The following is a 17,815-nucleotide window of genomic DNA, read 5'->3' as shown; positions in this document are numbered from 1 at the left end:
TCCCCTCGCACTTTACTCTCTGTGGAAAGTCAGGGGTTTGGGTGGAAGTTGTCTGGAGAACATTTGCACCTGTGGTCTTTTATGCACCTGGCCTGTGAAAGTGGAGAAGGACTTTGCCCTTTTTTCTTCCTCACTATTTGAATTGAACCAGTAGCCAACGAAGTGCATTTTAGGTTTGAAATCCCAAGTCCTTTATTACAGGCCAGTTGGTTCTGAACAAATTTTTTTTTTCAGGAATGATTTTTAAAGTTGTTTCACAGCCAGGTTCTGTATTCAGCCATCTTGCACCTGAATTCAGAACATTACTTGAAAGTCCAGACTAAAGATTAGTAACACAAGTAAGAATTCTGGCATTATTTACTCTCAAAGTACAATTCCTAACTATGTAGTTTATAAAAGTAGCAGTCTCTGCGATGGCAATGTGAACAGAAAACTATTTTGAAAGGTTGTTAGGAACTTGACATAGGCATAACTGAAGCAAGTTCACTGTAAGGTGTACAAATCCCCGACGTATGCTCATTGCCCTCCTGGGAAAGTGTGTAAGCTAAAGGTCCAGAGAGACTTTCATTTGAAAACTGTTTGACAGATGGGGAAGGCCTTGTGGTTTTTAGGATCCACCATTGAAGGATGGGGCTTGATGAGAGAGAGGGTTAGGGCTTATTGACCAAGTAGGCTGGGGCAGAGGTTGGAGAGGCCAAATTCGCCGCAGAACTCTGGGAACCGACTGCTCTACAACTGCAAATCCAGCTACAGAACAGTGACAAATGTGAACAAGTGAAGGAAGTAGAGCTAGTGATGATCAGATGAACTGAAAGTATCTTTGAAAACATTAACACATTCAAATGTCTTCTTTCTGAAAAGATTTGAAGCTTTATAATATTTGAGTGACTAGCTATTCAGTGTTTTTAGGAAGGGTAAGGGTAGGAGGAGAGAGTGTTATTGGGAAACAGCAATCCCAACAACGTCCAAAACGAGGAAATATTATATATGATTTTTTTATACTGGAAGGAAAGTAGGAAATTTAAAAGAAATAGACGGCAGAATCCATGCCTACAGGTAATTGATTAAACACCCCAATGAGTGGGGCATAATGAATGCTGTATGCATTCAGAAAAGAGATTGATATGCAGTTACTATGTATGTGTTTGTAGAGATAAAACTTGAAATAAGGTTCCTAGAATCTACTTGCACCTGAACCACGTTAAACTAAAACTAGTTGTGGGTTTTGCTGGTAGGCTTTTAACTTGTATTATTACCTGATTGTTCAGCCCCTATTCCTTGATGCTCACATGAGGTTTTACTGTATGAAGGATAAACTTGCAGTGAAGAGATCTTATCTGTTTCCTTTTATGAGTTGTATTATGTTTATGTCCTCAGTGGCCTCAGTTTTCTGCTATCGCATTGCCTGTTGAGTTCATGAATCAGAGGGTAACTTTGTTTTGGGATGTCCTCATATTTCACTTCTGATTCTGATGTTAGTCACATAGGGAATTGGTGAACTTGCAAATGAATCCACTCACAAATCTAGCACTCTTGAGGACAAATTAAACAATGCCATTTTGTGGCACCATGTTATGTTTGTTAAAAAAGAAGAATTAACTACATCCTTTCAGTCTTTCTCCTTCCCTGGGCTGTGCCTTTGTTGTGACATTCCTTATTGCAACACCCGGAAGAGAGTAAACTGGGGTTTGGGTTTGAGGGAAGACGAAATAAAACTCCATTTGGGGGCTCCCTTGCCCATCAGTTTTAGCAGTAGCTGTTAGAGACAGAAAGATGTGGGCTTACTGAACACAGAAGCCTGTGCACTCGTGGGAGGTCTGTGCCTGAAAGATGGAGCTTGGACTGCTGCTGAGAGCAGAAGCCCGTTCAGACTTCAGCCATCTTTGATGCCCCAAACGCTGTGTAGGGACCATGCACAGCCACAGGAGAGAGCCCATCAAGGCATCAGGCCAGATGAACTGGCCAACCCTATGGCGCCCGGCTGGGGGTGGGAGCAGGAAATGGTGCCCTCAAAAAGCCCCATTTTATTATTTTCTTAGTTGAGGAAGTTCCTACCATTGCATGTGTTGTTGAAAGACATACATACTGATTTGGTTATTACTATATGTAAGAGATTCCTTAGAACTGCATGACTCAATTTATATAATTCAGGTTTCTTACTGTACTTTCATATATTTTGAGAGCTCTCCAGCAGAAACGCCCCCCTTCCCTCTGCCTCGAAACAGTGTACTGGGAGGCCTAATTAGACCCCTGAAATTATCTGGTTGGCTCAGGGAACCAAATCAGGGGGAGCCTAACAGGAACCATCCAAGTTTCAGGGCTTTGACCAGCATAACTTATTTCATGACTGACTTTCCATGTGTTTCTTTGCAAAAATCAAAGCAGGTGACTTCTCATATATTTAATTTTCAGAATTCTAGTGGAAAAGGAGGGTAGAGAGGAAAATGTGGTTATAGATTTATCATTTTCAGGGTATTTATGGTTTTATTTATCTGGTTGCTGTGACACACCCTAGATCCTATATTTATAAGAATATAAATATGCAATGAAAAGAAGATGCACAATGCCACTGCTTTTCAACAAAGAACATTACTTATTTGTGGAGTGGTTTTTTTTTAATTGACAAAAATAGCCACAGTGTATCCATTGAAAACTACAAAGCTCTTGTCTGTCGTTATTCATGTACACTTAAGCATGTAAAAATGTATCTTCCAGGATACCAGATTCAATGAAGAATGAGTACATTTTCTCAGACAGGCTTTCTGGGAAAATACATTGTTGACCACTCGGGGGCTGTGTCTTGCCTGTGGGCCTCGGCAGTGTTCAATGAATGACCTCAATGCTGTTTTTATTCCTTCCTTTTCTGCTGGTTGAGGACAGACAATGAATTCAGTCTCTGTACTTGCCCAGGCTCAGCTGGGCAGTGACTATTCTGCCATTGTACTCACTGGGGAGGGCTGCCTGGTTGGTAGTGCTGTGGATCCGGGCCTGCCCTGACATTGCCAATCTCTTTTCTTTCAGCTGTTCCATCCCATTAGAAAAGAAAGTGGCTGTTTAGTCCCTGATGTACACCATATAGAGTAGGAGACACTCCCAGGGATGTGCGGAATGAAAGATAAAAGTAAAGACCAGTGAAAAGGCATCAGAGTTTTGCTACAACCAGACACGTTCTTTTCTTTGCAATGGTAACAGTGTCTGATGGCGGTGTTGCCCTAATGTCTAGAATTATTCTAATGTTGCCCTTTCAGAACCCCAGGTGTCTTATTAAGTCTTTAAACATTGTATCTGGAAAGAGTAACGAGCTTTAACAAGTTAGAAGGACCCTTCCCTTGGGAGCTAACTGGTGCAGTCTGCAGGGAAGAATATGGATTCCTTGTTCCAGTGATTAGACACTAGGAACTCTCTCCCGTTTCTCCTTGTTGGGTTGCTGCCTTGCACACAGCAGCTGGTAGAGTGTCCATCAGAAATCATGGCACTGCGAATGTATTCTAACATACACCTGTTGATTGATGCTCTTTTGTGGGAGTTGGAGGTCCTTCTTTGTTTTCCTTAAGTCTCTAAATGCCTGTGTAGGTCTTTAAGAAATGGTTCAATTTGCTTTTTAGTCCCAGAGATGATTCCTTTCTCCCAAATAATAGGAACCAGGCACTAAGATTGTTGACAGTAATCCATGTTCTCTTGCTTCCACTCATCCTATTCTGAGTCTAAGTGGGAGAATCCGAACTTGCCCAGTGATTTCCAAGTGGAAGGTAAGGAACAATTAGGATGTGTGGCATTTGATAATAAATGTTCTGGCATCCTAAACAGTGCACAAAGCATTACAGTTGAGGACAGAGTTGCTTGTATTCCACCGTTAATATAAATCCATCTTTTCTTAATGTCCTGGGTCTTAAAAGAGTTTAGCACTTTAACTGATTAATTGGTACACTTTATAAATAGTCAGCACACTGGCCCGAATCAGAGCTGCTTCTGCCTCAGATGCTGGAATTGGCTTTCCTCGAGCATCTCAGCTCATGGTCCTGGTGTCTTTCTTGCAAAAATGTTCAGTGTGCCTTGTGTGATCTCTAAGGCAGTGTAACATGGCAGCCCTTTTATCGAATTACTGGCCAAGTTAAAGGCATAAATAAGTAATCTCTCCTCAAATTAGCACTCCCTCCACCTTTTTAAAATTTTTTTTATTTAACTCTTGTTCAAGTACAGTTTTCTTTCTTGTATTCCCAGCCCTGCCCCCCCAGTGCTCCCCACCTCCCTCCCACCTCTGCCCCCCACCTTAGTTATTGTCCATGTGTCCTTTATACTTGTTCATGTGAGTCCTTCCCCTTTTCCCCTGTGATTCTCTCCCCTCTCCCCTCTGGGCCCTGACAGCCTGTTCCATATTTGAGTGTCATTGGTTGTATTTTGCTTGCTTGTTTGGTTTGTTTAGATTCCTGTTAATGGTGAGATCATATGATATTTGTCTTTCACCGCCTGGCTTATTTCGCTCAGCATAATGCTTTCCAGTTCCATCCATGATGTTGCAAAGGGTAGTAGTTCCTTCTTCCTTTCTGCAGCATAGAATTCCATTGTGTAAATGTACCATAGTTTTTTGATCCAGTCATTTACCGATGGGCATCTAGGCTGCTTCCAACTCTTGGCTATCGTAAATTGTGCTGCTATGAACATCGGGGTGCATAGGTTCTTTTGGATTGGTGTTTCAGGGTTCTTAGGATATACTCCCAAGAGTGGAATTGCTGGGTCAAAAGGTACGTTCATTTTTAGTTTTCTTAGAAAATTCCATACTGTTTTCCATAGTGGTTGTACCAGTCTGCAATCCCACCAACAGTGAACTAGAGTCCCCTTTTCCCCACAACCTCTCCAGCACTTGTTGTTTGTTTCTTTGTTTATGATAGCCAATCTGACTGGTGTTAAGTGGTATCTCATTGCGGTTTTAATTTGCATCTCTCTGATAGCTAGTGATATCGAGCATCTTTTCATGTGTCTCTGGATTCTCTGTATGTCCTCCTTGGAGAAATGTCTGTTCAAGTCCTCTGCCCATTTTTTGATTGGGTTGCTTGTCTTCTTTGAGTGGAGCCGAATGAGTTCTTTGTATATTTTGGAGATTAAACCCTTATCTGAGGTATCATTGGCAAATATGTTTTCCCAAGCTGTTGCTTCTCTTTGTATCTTGATACTGTTTTCCTTAGCCATGCAGAAGCTTTTAATTTTGATGAGATCCCATTTGTTTATTCTTTCCTTTATGTTCCTTGCTCTAGGGGACGTATCAGTAAAAATATTGCTGCGTGGAATATCTGAGATTTTCTTGCCAAGGCTCTCCTCTAGGGTTTTAATGGTTTCACGGCTTATATTTAAGTCTTTTATCCACCTTGAATTTATTTTGGTGTATGGTGTAAGTTGGTGCTCAAGTTTCATTTTTTTGCATGTAGCTGTCCAGTTCTCCCAACACCATTTGTTGAAAAGGCTGTCTTTACTCCATTTTATGTTATTGCCCCCTTTGTCGAATATTAATTGACTGTAGAGAGTTGGGTTTATTTCTGGGCTCTCTGTTCTATTCCATTGGTCTATGTGCCTGTTTTTGTGCCAGTACCAGGCTGTTTTGATTACAGTGGCCTTGTAATACAGTTTGATATCAGGTATTGTGATCCCTCCTACTTTGTTCTTCTTTCTCAAAATTGCAGCAGCTATTCGGGGTCTTTTCTGGTTCCATATAAATTTTTGAAGTGTTTGTTCTATGTCTGTGAAATACGCCATTGGTACTTTAATAGGTATTGCATTGAATCTGTAAATTGCTTTGGGTAGTATGGACATTTTGATGATGTTAATTCTTCCAATCCATGAACACGGTATATGTTTCCATTTATTTGTGTCTTCCTTGATTTCTTTCTTCAGTGTTGTGTAGTTTTCTGCATACAGGTCTTTTACCTCCTTGGTTAGGTTTATTCCCAGATATTTTATTTTTCTTTTTGCTATATCGAATGGGATTTTTTTCCTGATTTCTGCTTCTGCTGCTTCATTGTTGGTATACAAAAATGCCTTTGATTTCTGGATATTAACTTTGTATCCCGCTGTTATGCCAAATTCATTTATTAGTTCCAGCAGTTTTTTGGTAGAGGCTATAGGGTTTTCCATGTACACTATCATGTCATCTGCAAACAATGCCAGTTTTGTTTCCTCCTTTCCGATTTGGATGCCTTTTATTTCCTTTTCTTGTCTGATCGCTGCAGCTAGAACTTCTAATACTATATTGAATAGAAGTGGTGAAAGTGGGCAACCTTGTCTTGTACCTGATCTTAGTGGAAAAGCTTTTAGTTTTTGCCCATTGAGTATGATGTTGGCTGTAGGTCTTTCATATATGGCCTTTATTATATTGAGGAATGTTCCCTCTATTCCCACCTTGCTGAGTACCTTTATCATAAATGGGTGTTGTACCTTATCAAAAGCTTTTTCCGCATCTATTGATATGACCATGTGGTTTTTGTCTTTGCTTTTGTTTATTTGGTGTATTACATTTATTGATTTGCGTATATTGAACCATCCTTGCATCCCTGGGATGAATCCCACTTGGTCGTGGTGTATGATCTTTTTGATGTATTGTTGGATGCGATTTGCCAATATTTTATTGAGGATTTTAGCATCTATGTTCATCAGTGATATTGGCCTGTAATTTTCTTTCTTTGTTGTGTCTCTATCTGGCTTTGGGATTAGGGTGATGCTGGCTTCATAAAAAGAGTTGGGGAGTTTTCCCTCCTTTTGGATTTTTTGGAATAGTCTGTGAAGAATAGGGGTTAGCTCTTCCTTAAAAGCTTTGTAGAATTCTCCTGTGAAACCATCTGGTCCAGGGCTTTTGTGTGATGGGAGTTTTTTGATTACTTCTTCAATTTCATCTGCTGTTATTGGCCTGTTCAGGTTTTCTGCTTCTTTTTCATTGAGTTTTGGAAGATTATATTTTTCTAGAAATTTGTCCATTTCACCTAGGTTTTCAAATTTCTTGGCATACAGCTCTGCACAGTAATTCCTTACCATCCCTTCTATTTCTGTGGTATCAGTTGTAATCTCTCCTCTTTCATTTCTGATTGTGTTTATTTGGGTCCTCTCTCTTTTTTTCTTGATGAGTCTACTTAAAGGTTTATCTATTTTGTTTATCTTTTCAAAAAACCAACTCCTGGATTCATTGATCCTTAGAATTGTGTTTTTAGTCTCTATGTCATTTAATTCTGCTCTGATCTTGATTATTTCCTTCCACTTGCTCTGGGCTGTCTCTGTTGTTGTTCCTCAAGTTCTTGCAGGCATCGGGTTAGGTTGTTTGTTTGAAATGTTTCTATTTTCTTTAGGTAAGCCTGTATTGCTATGAACTTCCCTCTCAGGACTGCCTTCACAGTGTCCCATAAGTTTTGGGTTGTTGTGAGTTCATTTTCATTTGTTTCCAGAAACTTTTTTATTTCTTCCCTGATTTCTATCTTGACCCATTCATTGTTTAATAGCATACCATTCAGTCTCCATGATTTTGGCTGTTTTTGGTTTTTTCCTGTGGGGTTAGTTTCCAATTTCAGTCCCTTGTGATCAGAGAAAATGCTTCGTATGATTTCTATTTTCCTAAATTTGTTGAGTTTTGTTTTGTGTCCTGTCATGTGATCTATCTCGGAAAATGTTCCGTGTGCATTTGAGAGGAATGTGTGTTTAATCTTCTTTAGGATGAAGGGCTCTATATATATCAATTAGGTCCAGTCCATCTAGAGTGTCATTTAATGCTGCAATATCTTTGTTGATATTTTGTTTGGAAGATCTGTCCATTTTTGACAGTGGGGTGTTAAAATCCCCTACTATAATTGTGTTGCTGTCAATATCTTTTTTGAGGTCTTCTAGGATTTTCTTTATATATTTGGGTGCTCCTGAGTTGGGTGCATATATATTTACGATGTTAATGTCTTCTTGGTGGATTCTTCCCTTGAGCAATATGAAGTGACCTTCTGGGTCTCTCTTTATGGCCCTGTTTTTGAAGTCTATTTTGTCTGATATGAGAATTGCTACCCCGGCTTTTTTTTCTTGTCCATTTGCTTGGAAAATTTGTTTCCATCCTTTCACTTTTAGTCTGTGATGGTCTTTTGACCTGAGGTGGGTCTCTTGTAGGCAGCATATGTGTGGGTCATGCTTTCTTATCCATTCAGCTATTCTGTGTCTTTTAATTGGTGCATTTAATCCATTTACATTTAAGGTTATTATTGAAAGGTACTTATTCATTGCTATTTATGTACCCGTGTTACTCTCCGTCTCTCTCTTTTCCTTCCTTTCCTTAAAGCAGCCCTTTTAGTAATCCTTGTAGACCTGGTTTGGTGGAAGCATATTCTTTTAGACTTCTTTTGTTTTGGAAGCTCTTTATTTGGCCTTCTATCTTGATTGACAGCCTTGCTGGGTACAGTAGCCTTGGTTGTAGGCCTCTGTTTCTCATTACTTGGAATATCTCTTGCCATTCTCTTCTTGCTTGGAATGTTTCCATTGAGAAGTCAGTAGCCAGCCTTATTGGGCCCCCCTTGTATGTCACTTCCTTTTTCTCCCTTGCTGCCTTTAGGATTTTCTCTTTGTCTTGGAGGTTTGCCATTTTAATGATGATGTGTCTTGCAGTAGGCCTCTTTGGGTTCCACCTGCTTGGGACTCTCTGCGATTCCTGGATCTGTGTGACTTTATCTCTCCTCAGCTTAGAAAAATTTTCCCTTATTACTCTTTCAAGTAGGTTTTCTATCCCTTGTTCCTCTTCCTCTCCTTCTGGTATCCCTATTATTTGGATATTATTATGTTTCTTGTTGTCTTGCATTTCTCTTAAATTCTCCTCATTTTTTCTGATTCTCTTTTCCCTTACTTGGTCTGTCTGGGAGATTTTTTCTATCCTGTCTTCAATCTCACTTATGTGATCTTCTGCCATATCGATTCTATTCTTGATACCTTCTACTGTGTTCTTCAGTTCAGAAATTGTATTCTTCATTTCCTCTTGGCCTTTGCTGATGATTTCTATTTCCTTTTTCATGTTGGTATAGTTTGCAGAGAGTTCACTGTAGCTCCCCTGTAGTTTCTGGTAGCTCGTTGTAAGCTCTTCGAATTCCCTGATAACCAGTGCTTTGAATTCCACATCTGATAGTTGACTTGCCTCTATTTCATCTAACATTCTTTCTGAGGCTTCCGCCTTTTCTTTCATTTGGGGATTGTTTCTTTGTCTTCCCATTGTTTGTGATACTCTTCTTATTGCCCTCTGCTTCTTAAATTGATCTGTTCTGGTTCCCTGGGTTTATGGTGTGAACTTCTGTGGTAAGATACCTGTGAAAGTCAGCAGTGCAGTCTCCTGCAGGTATCTTGGTGTTCTCTGCTTCCACCTACTCCTTTCTTTATTGTGCATGTGTGATCAGTTGGTGGGGGAGGCAAAATGGTTTATGATAGCAGAAAATTATTTTATGTTATTTACAGACACATTCGGCAGAGAAGAAATAGACAGTCTTTAGGCTATGCATAGAGTTAACCATGCTCTTCGACCCAGCTTGACACTTTTAGGAAAGGGTGGGCATAAGTTAAGTGTCTTGTTAAGAAGGGGGGGGCTTGTGAGTTGTATCTAGAAAGCAGTGTAGTTGCAGGTGGTCAGATTTGAGGTAAGGTGACAGTACAGGTTAGTAACTGGGTGTAGCGTGTCAGTAAATAGAGTGATAGAATTCAGGCACCTGTAAGGTGGTCTAAGTTCCCAGAGATGTGTTATGAAGTATTACTGTTGTACAGAACAGCTCTTATTTACAATAATATTAGAGCAACTCTCACGTGATAGATTCTATGTGATCTGTCTAAATGGGGGTTATAGAGCTTGGGTAGTATAGCAAAGGAAAGCACGTGAAGTATAGAAAATCAGCAAAACACTGTGGAGGAAAGAGCAGTGGGAACCTGTCAGGTAGTACAGTATACCCAGCCAGGACTAAAAAACCTGTACAGAAAGAGGAGGGATACAAAGATATTCTTAAAATAAAAAAGGAATAAGAATAATGCAAAAAAATAATAATACACCTAAAAGAAAACTAAGCAACACACAAACAAACAATCCAACACACACACACACACACACACACACACAGACAAAAGTCAGGAGAAAAGGGGAATAAGTGGAAAATTTGGGAAGAACAGAAGGACTAAACCCGGACAAAAAGGAAAAGAAATGAAGGACAGAGTATTGAAAGATAGAGCAACAACAGTTTACAAGATATAAGATTAATTACAAAAGAAGTTGAGAGAGAAAAAAAAGAGGGAAGGGAAAACACACACACACACACACACACACTAGAGAAGGAAAAAAAAAAGCACCCTTCCTTTGTTGGTTTCAAACTGTCCAAACTGGTTTTTCTGGTTGCGGCCTGTCTGAGGGCAGGCGCCCGCAAGCAGGGCGCCAATTCAGCTGTGGGCGCCCACACCCCCGGGAGGCTGCCTGTGTCCCACGGTATCCGGCACCGTCCTTCTCAGTCCCCTGGCGGGACCCAGGTGTTCCCACCCCTCCCCTGGATGGCTGCTGGGTATATGGGCCGTGAGTCAAGCTTCAGTCTTAGAGCCCCTCAGTTCACTTTCCAATAGAGCCTTCTCCGCAAAGCCTGCCTCTCAGCCCAGCCCAATCCCAAAAGACTGGCAACGACAGCGTCCTTCTTAAATCCCCCGGGCTGGTGGGCTGGCAGGCTGGTGACCGCAGAGTCCGCCGTTGCCACCCTTTATGTTAACTTAAGCCCACAGGTCTCTGCCCAGTATTAACCTGCCTGCCTAGACGGGAGGGGGGGAGTCAGTTCTCTCCCACGGAGCCTGTTGCCGGCCCACCGGGTGCCAGGCCTCTAGCGTTCACTCCGTCACAGGCGCCCCGGCCCTGGATTCAGACGGGGCTTCTGTTTCCCACTGATGGTGCCGGCCCCCATTGCGCGCCAATTCTCGTCGGTACTCACGCTCTGCCGAGTTTGCCGCCCGTGCGCGCCATGGAGCAGCCCGCAGCCTAGGAGGCCGCGGGTGCGCAGCCGCTTTTGTCCTCCCTTGCCCTCTGGAGTCCTCGCCCGACCTGCAGCTGTCTGGTTCCTTCGGCACACTCTGTGGTCTCCTATTTTCATAAATGTTGGGGAATTGTTGGTTGATTATGCTGTTCTTCGGTAGAACTGCCCATATTTTCCACCAGATGCACGGGAGCTGAGTTCCCTCTGTACTACTCTGTCGCCATCTTAACCCCTCCCACCTCCCTCCACCTTTTTAATCACAGCCATAGACAGTGAGCAGCCTGGCGCACATGATAGATTACACTTGAACTTCTGAAACCGCGTTGCCTACTTTAGTGCATCTTCCTACTCTTCTCACTCCACAAAGTGGACCTCTCAGATGCTGTCTCGTGCATTTGCAGAATATGGTATTCCAGCTTTTAAAACCAGGCTGGATTGTCCCAATTATAAATAAATACAGGATTTTTTGAGGTCTGCAGTAGTGTTCAATGACAATAATGTTTATTAACATTTGAGGCTGTCACACTTCCCCATTTGGGATCATTAATATTCATATTAATCGGGTTCTAAGTACACTTTGTAGGGCATAGAAGTCTGGATTCAAAATTCTTTTTTTATATTTTATTTATTTATTTTTAGACAGAGGGGAAGGGAAGGAGAAAGAGTGGGAGAGAAACATCAATGCGTGGTTGCCTCTCATGTGTCCCCTACTGGGGACCTGGTCTGCAACCCAGGCATATGCACTGACTGGGAATCAAACCGGCGGCCTTTGCTTCACAGGCCCGCACTCAACCCACTGAGCTATACCAGCCAGGGCTGGATTCAAAACTCTTAATCTCAGACAGGAAACCAATAGTGATGGAAAGGAAACTGGGACTCAAATCAAGGGAGTGGACCAGAAGGAAGGAAGAAATGACCAAACAGGAAAAAGTGAATTTACAAGAATTCAAAAAAAATGAGGAAAGGCTTAGGAACCTCCAGGACATCTTTAAACATTCCAACATCCGAATTATAGGGGTACCAGAAGGGGAAAAGAAACAGCCACGAGTGGAAAACTTACTTGAACAAATAATGGAGAACTTCCCCAGTCTGGCAAAGGAAATAGACTTCCAGGAAATCCAGGAAGCTCAGAGAGTCCCAAAGAAGTTGGACCCAAGAAGGAGCACACCAAGGCATATCATAATTAAATTACCGAAGATTAAAATGAAGGAGGGAATCCTAGAAGCAGCAAGGGATAAGGGGACAGTCACCTACAAAGGAGTTCCCATCAGACTGTCAGAGGATTTCTCAAAAGAGACCTTACAGGCAAGAAGGAGCTGGAAGAAAGTATTCCAAGTCATGAAATCTGAAGACCTACAACCAAGATTGCTCTATCCAGCAAAGCTTTCATTTAGAATGGAAGAGCAGATAAAGTGCTTCTCAGATAAGGTCAAGTTCAAGGAGTTCATCATCACCAAGCCCTTATTATATGAAATGTTAAAGGGACTTATCTAAGAAGAAGAAGATGAAAAATATGAACAGTGAAAGGACAGCAAACTCACAGTTATTAACAACCACACCTAAAACAACAGCAAACTAAGAGGACAGCTAGATCAGGAGCAGAACCATAGAAATGAAGATCACATGGAGGGTTAGCAACAGGGGAGTGGGAGGAGGAGAAGGGGGGAGAAGGTACAGAGAATAAGTAACATAGATGATAGCTAAAAAAATAGATAGGGGGAGGGCAAGAATAGTAGGGGAAATATAGAATCTAAAGAACTTGAGACGTGGTCATAAACTAAAGGGGGGAAGGTGGGGGGAGGGGGTGTGCAGGGTGGAGGGGAATGAAGGGGGGAATAGAACAACTGCAATGGTATAATCAATAAAATATATTTAAGAAAAAACCTCTTAATCTCCACAAGACATGCAGATGTCTCCTTGACTTTTCTAATCTAATTTCTATGCTCCTTGTTAATCTTCTAAAACAAATTTGATTAAGACACACATGGAGTTCCCTTTAATGTCATTATGCACTGCAGGCTCTCAGCGATTCAGATACCAGTGCTAGATGAAAACTGGCTGGAGTGACTTTACCACTTAAAGGCTACACCTTACAGTTTGGCACTCAAGTGTGAGCTGATTTCTACCATAATTTCATTCTGCGTTAGTCTTATTTCTCTGGGTGGTTAGCCCCTGAATCACATTGCATTTTATATTTCCTCAATAACCTGTGCAGCACACAGCAGTTAGCCAGGTTTTCAGATAATGGCTCATGTTTTAAACCTTTAAATTATAGTTTAAAAGTAATGTGAACTAAATTTGCACTTACATTTTCACTGCATCTGTTCACTTTTTTCCAGTTTACATTCACTGCATGTGCGTGAGTTTCTGAATTTAGAACAGTGAACAGGAAGTGTGGGCTATGTGTGAGGTAAAATTACAGAAGGTCATGTCAGCCCTCTTGGAAATACCCTATTTGAGAGGGGTTTTTTTTCATATTTCAAAAGAAGGCAAATGGTTCTTTTTAAGGTTAAATCTTAAAAGAAGTCATTTTCACATCACAATTTTCAACAGTACCCATAGCAAAACATCTGATCGAGATGATGAAATAACTCAAGTTTATTTCTTAAGACTTGGAGATTTTTAAATGTTATCCTGTTATTAAGAGAAGTTAGGAAAAATAGCACTCCTTCATATCTGATTTCTAAAGTTTCAGATGCTGAGTAACTGCTTGGCAACACGTTGTGTTAGTGATTTTGGCTCACAGGCACTTCAATTCTCATGCATTTTAGACTTATTATTTTTGTTACTTTATTTTATTTTATCATTATTGAACTTTTTAAAGTACATTCTGGTGGAGACTGTCATTTTAGTAGCTCTAAACTCCTGAACAGGAAGAAAAAATATTCAAAGCCTGTTTTAAATAGGTTGTAAAAGGTACAGCCTGAACTTGACCTTTAGGTATTTCCTGTCCTATCAGTAAATCACAGGCAGGTAGGCAGTGGGGGGAGAGGCAACCTGGGCAGAGCAAGGCTGCTGGGCAAAGGCCCTCTGCACCGAGGCCTGGTGCGGAGTCTCCATGGAAGGGTTTCTCCACAGGGGAAAAATGGTTAGACAGGAACAGCGCCCTGTCACACACTGCCTGAGAGGTGTTTATTGCAATCCAAACCAAATTAAAGCCTATTGAGGGGGCTTCAAGCGCAGGGCACAACCCAGGCTGGAGAGATGTCTTGCAGGGGTGTCCAACCCATGGCCCACGGGCCACATGCAGCCCAGGATGTCTGTGAATGAAGCCCAACAGAAAATCTTGAATTAACTTAAAACATGATGAGATTTTTTGGTGATGGGGTGCCATAATGTATTTAATATGTGGCCCAAGACAACTCTTCTTCTTTCAGTGTGGCCCAGAGACTCCAAAAGTTTGGACACCCCTGTTAGAGTCTTCTGCAAGTCCCAGTCCGAGGGCAAGACCTAACAAAGGTTTCCAGTCAGTTGGCAAGATGTAGTCTATTCCAGCCTCGGGGACATGCAAATTTAATTTAAATTTGAGTTAAGGATCGGTAAATAAAATAATATAGTTGTCCATTTTTAGTTCATGCTCTGTGTATTATTTTTATATACATACTAATTACTATTTACATATACACCTGAAACAAACACAAAATTGTATTGAAAGTAAACTGTAATTGAAAAAGAAAAACAAAACAGAGAAACCAGGACTTGAAACATTAGGTCTTTTGAGCCTGAGGGGATTGCTCCTTTTCAGACCACAAGGCCATGCCCATGTGCCAGGCTCCATAGGGGTGAGTTGCATGAAGGCCAGGCACTGTCCTGGAAAGAGTACAAACTCTTCGTACAAAGAGTACAAACTGAACAAACTACAAATTACCCACAAATGTCACCCACCTACCTGTGCTGACCAACTGTTTGCCCTGTGGTTGTTCTTTCCTAGTTTCGGTGCCCCTTTGGACTTTCTCAATCAGAGATGGCATCAGAGGTAAGATTTTTTTTTAACTTATAAGAGAAAAAGATTAATTTCATCCTCAAAATCCTGGTGTTCTCATTCCATGACTGAGGACAGCAAAGAAATACATCAGAAATGAAAGGTAAAAGCACCATGGGTTGTATTACCAACATCTTTTGTCCCGGGTACTGAGAAGTAGGCTGGGCCAGCAGGCATGTGGGGGGGAGATGGAGGAGCAGAAAACATGGCATTCATTCATCCATGTGGTTCTTGGCTTTCTCACTTGGAACTAGTTGCTTAACTACAGTGGATAGAAAGGGCCAAGGGAATAGATGTCCAGTCCTTATCTCTCCTCGCATCCTTTCTAAAAATGATCATTATTAGCCTCTGTCCTGCTTTTTAATGGCTATAGCCTTAAGCTAATTGTCCTGTGTGTACCTCATGTACACAGGCTTCAGAGCAAGTATGTGTACACTGAGTGTCTGGTGAGCACAGACCTATCATGTCCTCTTTTATCACACATACTTTTATCTCTTGAAGATGACCTGTGGTATCTAGCCTACACCTCCCTTGACTTTATAGGCGGCACCATCGGAAACTGGGGAGCCTTGGTCTCGTCATCCGGCATATGCAAGATACTGGCGTCATTATCATCAAGCAATGGCTTGGATGCGCAGCCACCAGATGGCCTATTGGAAGGCCGTGGACTCTTACTTCAGGTCCCCATGGTACTTCACTCCCAAAGGTCATCCCCGGAGCCGTTACGCTGAGGTGGGCAGATCTCCCAAGTCCTGGGGCCATTACTGGGCTTCCCGGAACTCCAGCTGCAGGTATGCACAATCCCTGTGGCCTGAGCAGCACCGTCCTGACAGCACGAGAGAAGTCCAGGCTTGGGGTGTGGAGGAGGAAGAGGAAGAGGAAGAGACCGACTCAGATGAGGGGGTGGAGTGTGACCTGAGCAACATGGAGATCACTGAGGAGCTCCGCCAGTACTTTGCAGAGACTGAGAGGCACAGGGAAGAGCGGCGTAAGTGCATGCTTCCTCTTCTTGCCCTGCACTCTGTAGTTTTCTCTTCCCTAGGCTATGTCAAGTTGTTTTCTTACTCCTCGACTGAGCACAGATAATATTCCATAGCCAATCCTAACCTTGGAATAGCTATGCTGATGTTGTTCCTCAATCATATTAATTTCCAGGGCTATTTTAATATAGGGCTTTTTTTTTAGCTCTAGAGCAAAACTCAACCTGATAGTATCTCACATTTATTGAATGTTAAAGACTCCACCAGACAGAGAGTGTGCATGTATGCATGTGTATGGGTGTATGTGTGTATGTGTGTGCATGCATGTGTGCATGCATGTGAGTGTGTGTACGTGTATGCACACATGTGTCTTCTAATCTACACAACAGTCCTACAAGGTATTAAACCCACTTTACCGATGAGGAAGGTGAGCCTTCAGTAGGTTGACTAACTTGTTCCATGGCACATGACCAGTCATTTGCTGTTAGGATTTCAACCGCCATCTGCCCAACTCTAGTTCCCGTGCTCCTTCTTCATGCACAAATATAGGGATTAGCTTCTGTCCCTATGACAGCTAGGTTCCTAAAACACCGTTGCCAACTCACAAGCACACAACCCTGAGCCGTCCCTGGTACTCCAGAGCTGCCAAATCGTAAATGGTAAGTTCCCTCCCCTCAGAGCAGAGATTGCTGTGAACCTAAACAAAATAATAAAATGCTTAGTGTGGGGGCAGCTTTGCCCACAAGTCCCCTCATCCGCCATGGATAAAAGTAAACACTACCAAGACATGATTTGCTTGGGGAGGAGAGGTGGCCAGTTTCTCCAAGGAAAAAAAGGCCTGGAGCAGTGGCCAGTTATTCAGGGGAAAAAGGCCTCAAGCCCCTTCCTCCAAGGGCTTTTATTGGGTTGTAATACACAGGAATACAAGGAGGCAAGGATCAAACAGTAGATAACATTTCAAAGAAATCTGAGGGCTTAGTATGAGTCAGAGTCTGTCAGGAACAGAGTTTTAGGGTTTCCTGCTCGGACCCTTAACATATGAATGAAAGCACTCTTAGCAGAGCAGGCTTCACAGGTTTTTTAGGAATTCTTTGTGATACCAGATTTTCCTCCAGATCCACTCTAGCAAGGCAAGGAGCTGCACCCCTCCCCATCAGGCTTAAGTGGATTAGAGCCAGGAAGCACTTCTCCCAGAGGACATGGGGACTTGGGCTATGTCACATAGCCAGGGGGCAAGGGTCCATTGCTCCCTCTTTGTCACAGCCCCCCTTCTGAGTCCTTCCATGATGGCCTCCCAAGTGATTAAGTCTGGCTTAGGTTGCCCCTCCTCTGAGTGCTCTTACCTGTCTCTGACTTCCAACCTAGCTTTGGGGGCAGGGAGGAAACTGAGGCAGCATTCACTACCAGAGACAAGCTTTTGTCTCCTGTGGCTCACATTCTGGAGTCACTTGCTCATCCTTAGCCATGGTGGGTAGTTACAATTCCTGAAACCAGGCAGAGCGGTTCCCAACAGCCTAGTACTCAAACTTTCTGATTCAATCCTGCATTGAGGTGATCTTCCTGGGACTGGAGACTTGTGAGAATGGTCTTATATCTTCAGTCATAAAGCAAGAATTTTTTTTTTAAATTTCTTACTCACTTGAAGAGTTAAAACTGCTTTTGGTGCTCTCCTTACTATTAAGATTATCAGATCATTTACAGTTTAAGTGTTTGTAAAAGATCAGATACACATATCTGTTATTTTCTATTATAACCACTAGACAGTCTCAATATTGTTTGTAGTGAGTTCTAATGACATGACAGTTTACCTATAATTGTTAGTAAACAGAAACAGAAGCCTCAGAGGAGTTGCAGTTCGTTTTCAA

General features: G+C 42.1%; 1 protein-coding gene across 1 annotated transcript in view; it reads left to right on the top strand.

Moving 5' to 3' along the window:
* GEMIN8 (gem nuclear organelle associated protein 8) overlaps positions 1–17,815 on the top strand; it is a 29,794-nt gene that overhangs the window by 494 nt on the left and 11,485 nt on the right. Inside the window, exons 2-3 of the mRNA XM_037046331.1 lie at positions 14,920–14,964; positions 15,514–15,958. Of these exons, the coding sequence (XP_036902226.1) occupies positions 14,953–14,964; positions 15,514–15,958 (457 nt within the window). The 5' untranslated portion in view covers positions 14,920–14,952. The remainder of the gene's footprint in view (positions 1–14,919; positions 14,965–15,513; positions 15,959–17,815) is intronic.

This window comes from Sturnira hondurensis, unplaced genomic scaffold (assembly GCF_014824575.4).
Source record: "Sturnira hondurensis isolate 20B ecotype Veracruz unplaced genomic scaffold, ASM1482457v3 Scaffold0005220, whole genome shotgun sequence".
Lineage (NCBI taxonomy): Eukaryota > Metazoa > Chordata > Mammalia > Chiroptera > Phyllostomidae > Sturnira > Sturnira hondurensis.
The sequence above is the reverse complement of the archived record's forward strand: the minus strand, read 5'-3'. Positions and strand labels throughout refer to the sequence as shown.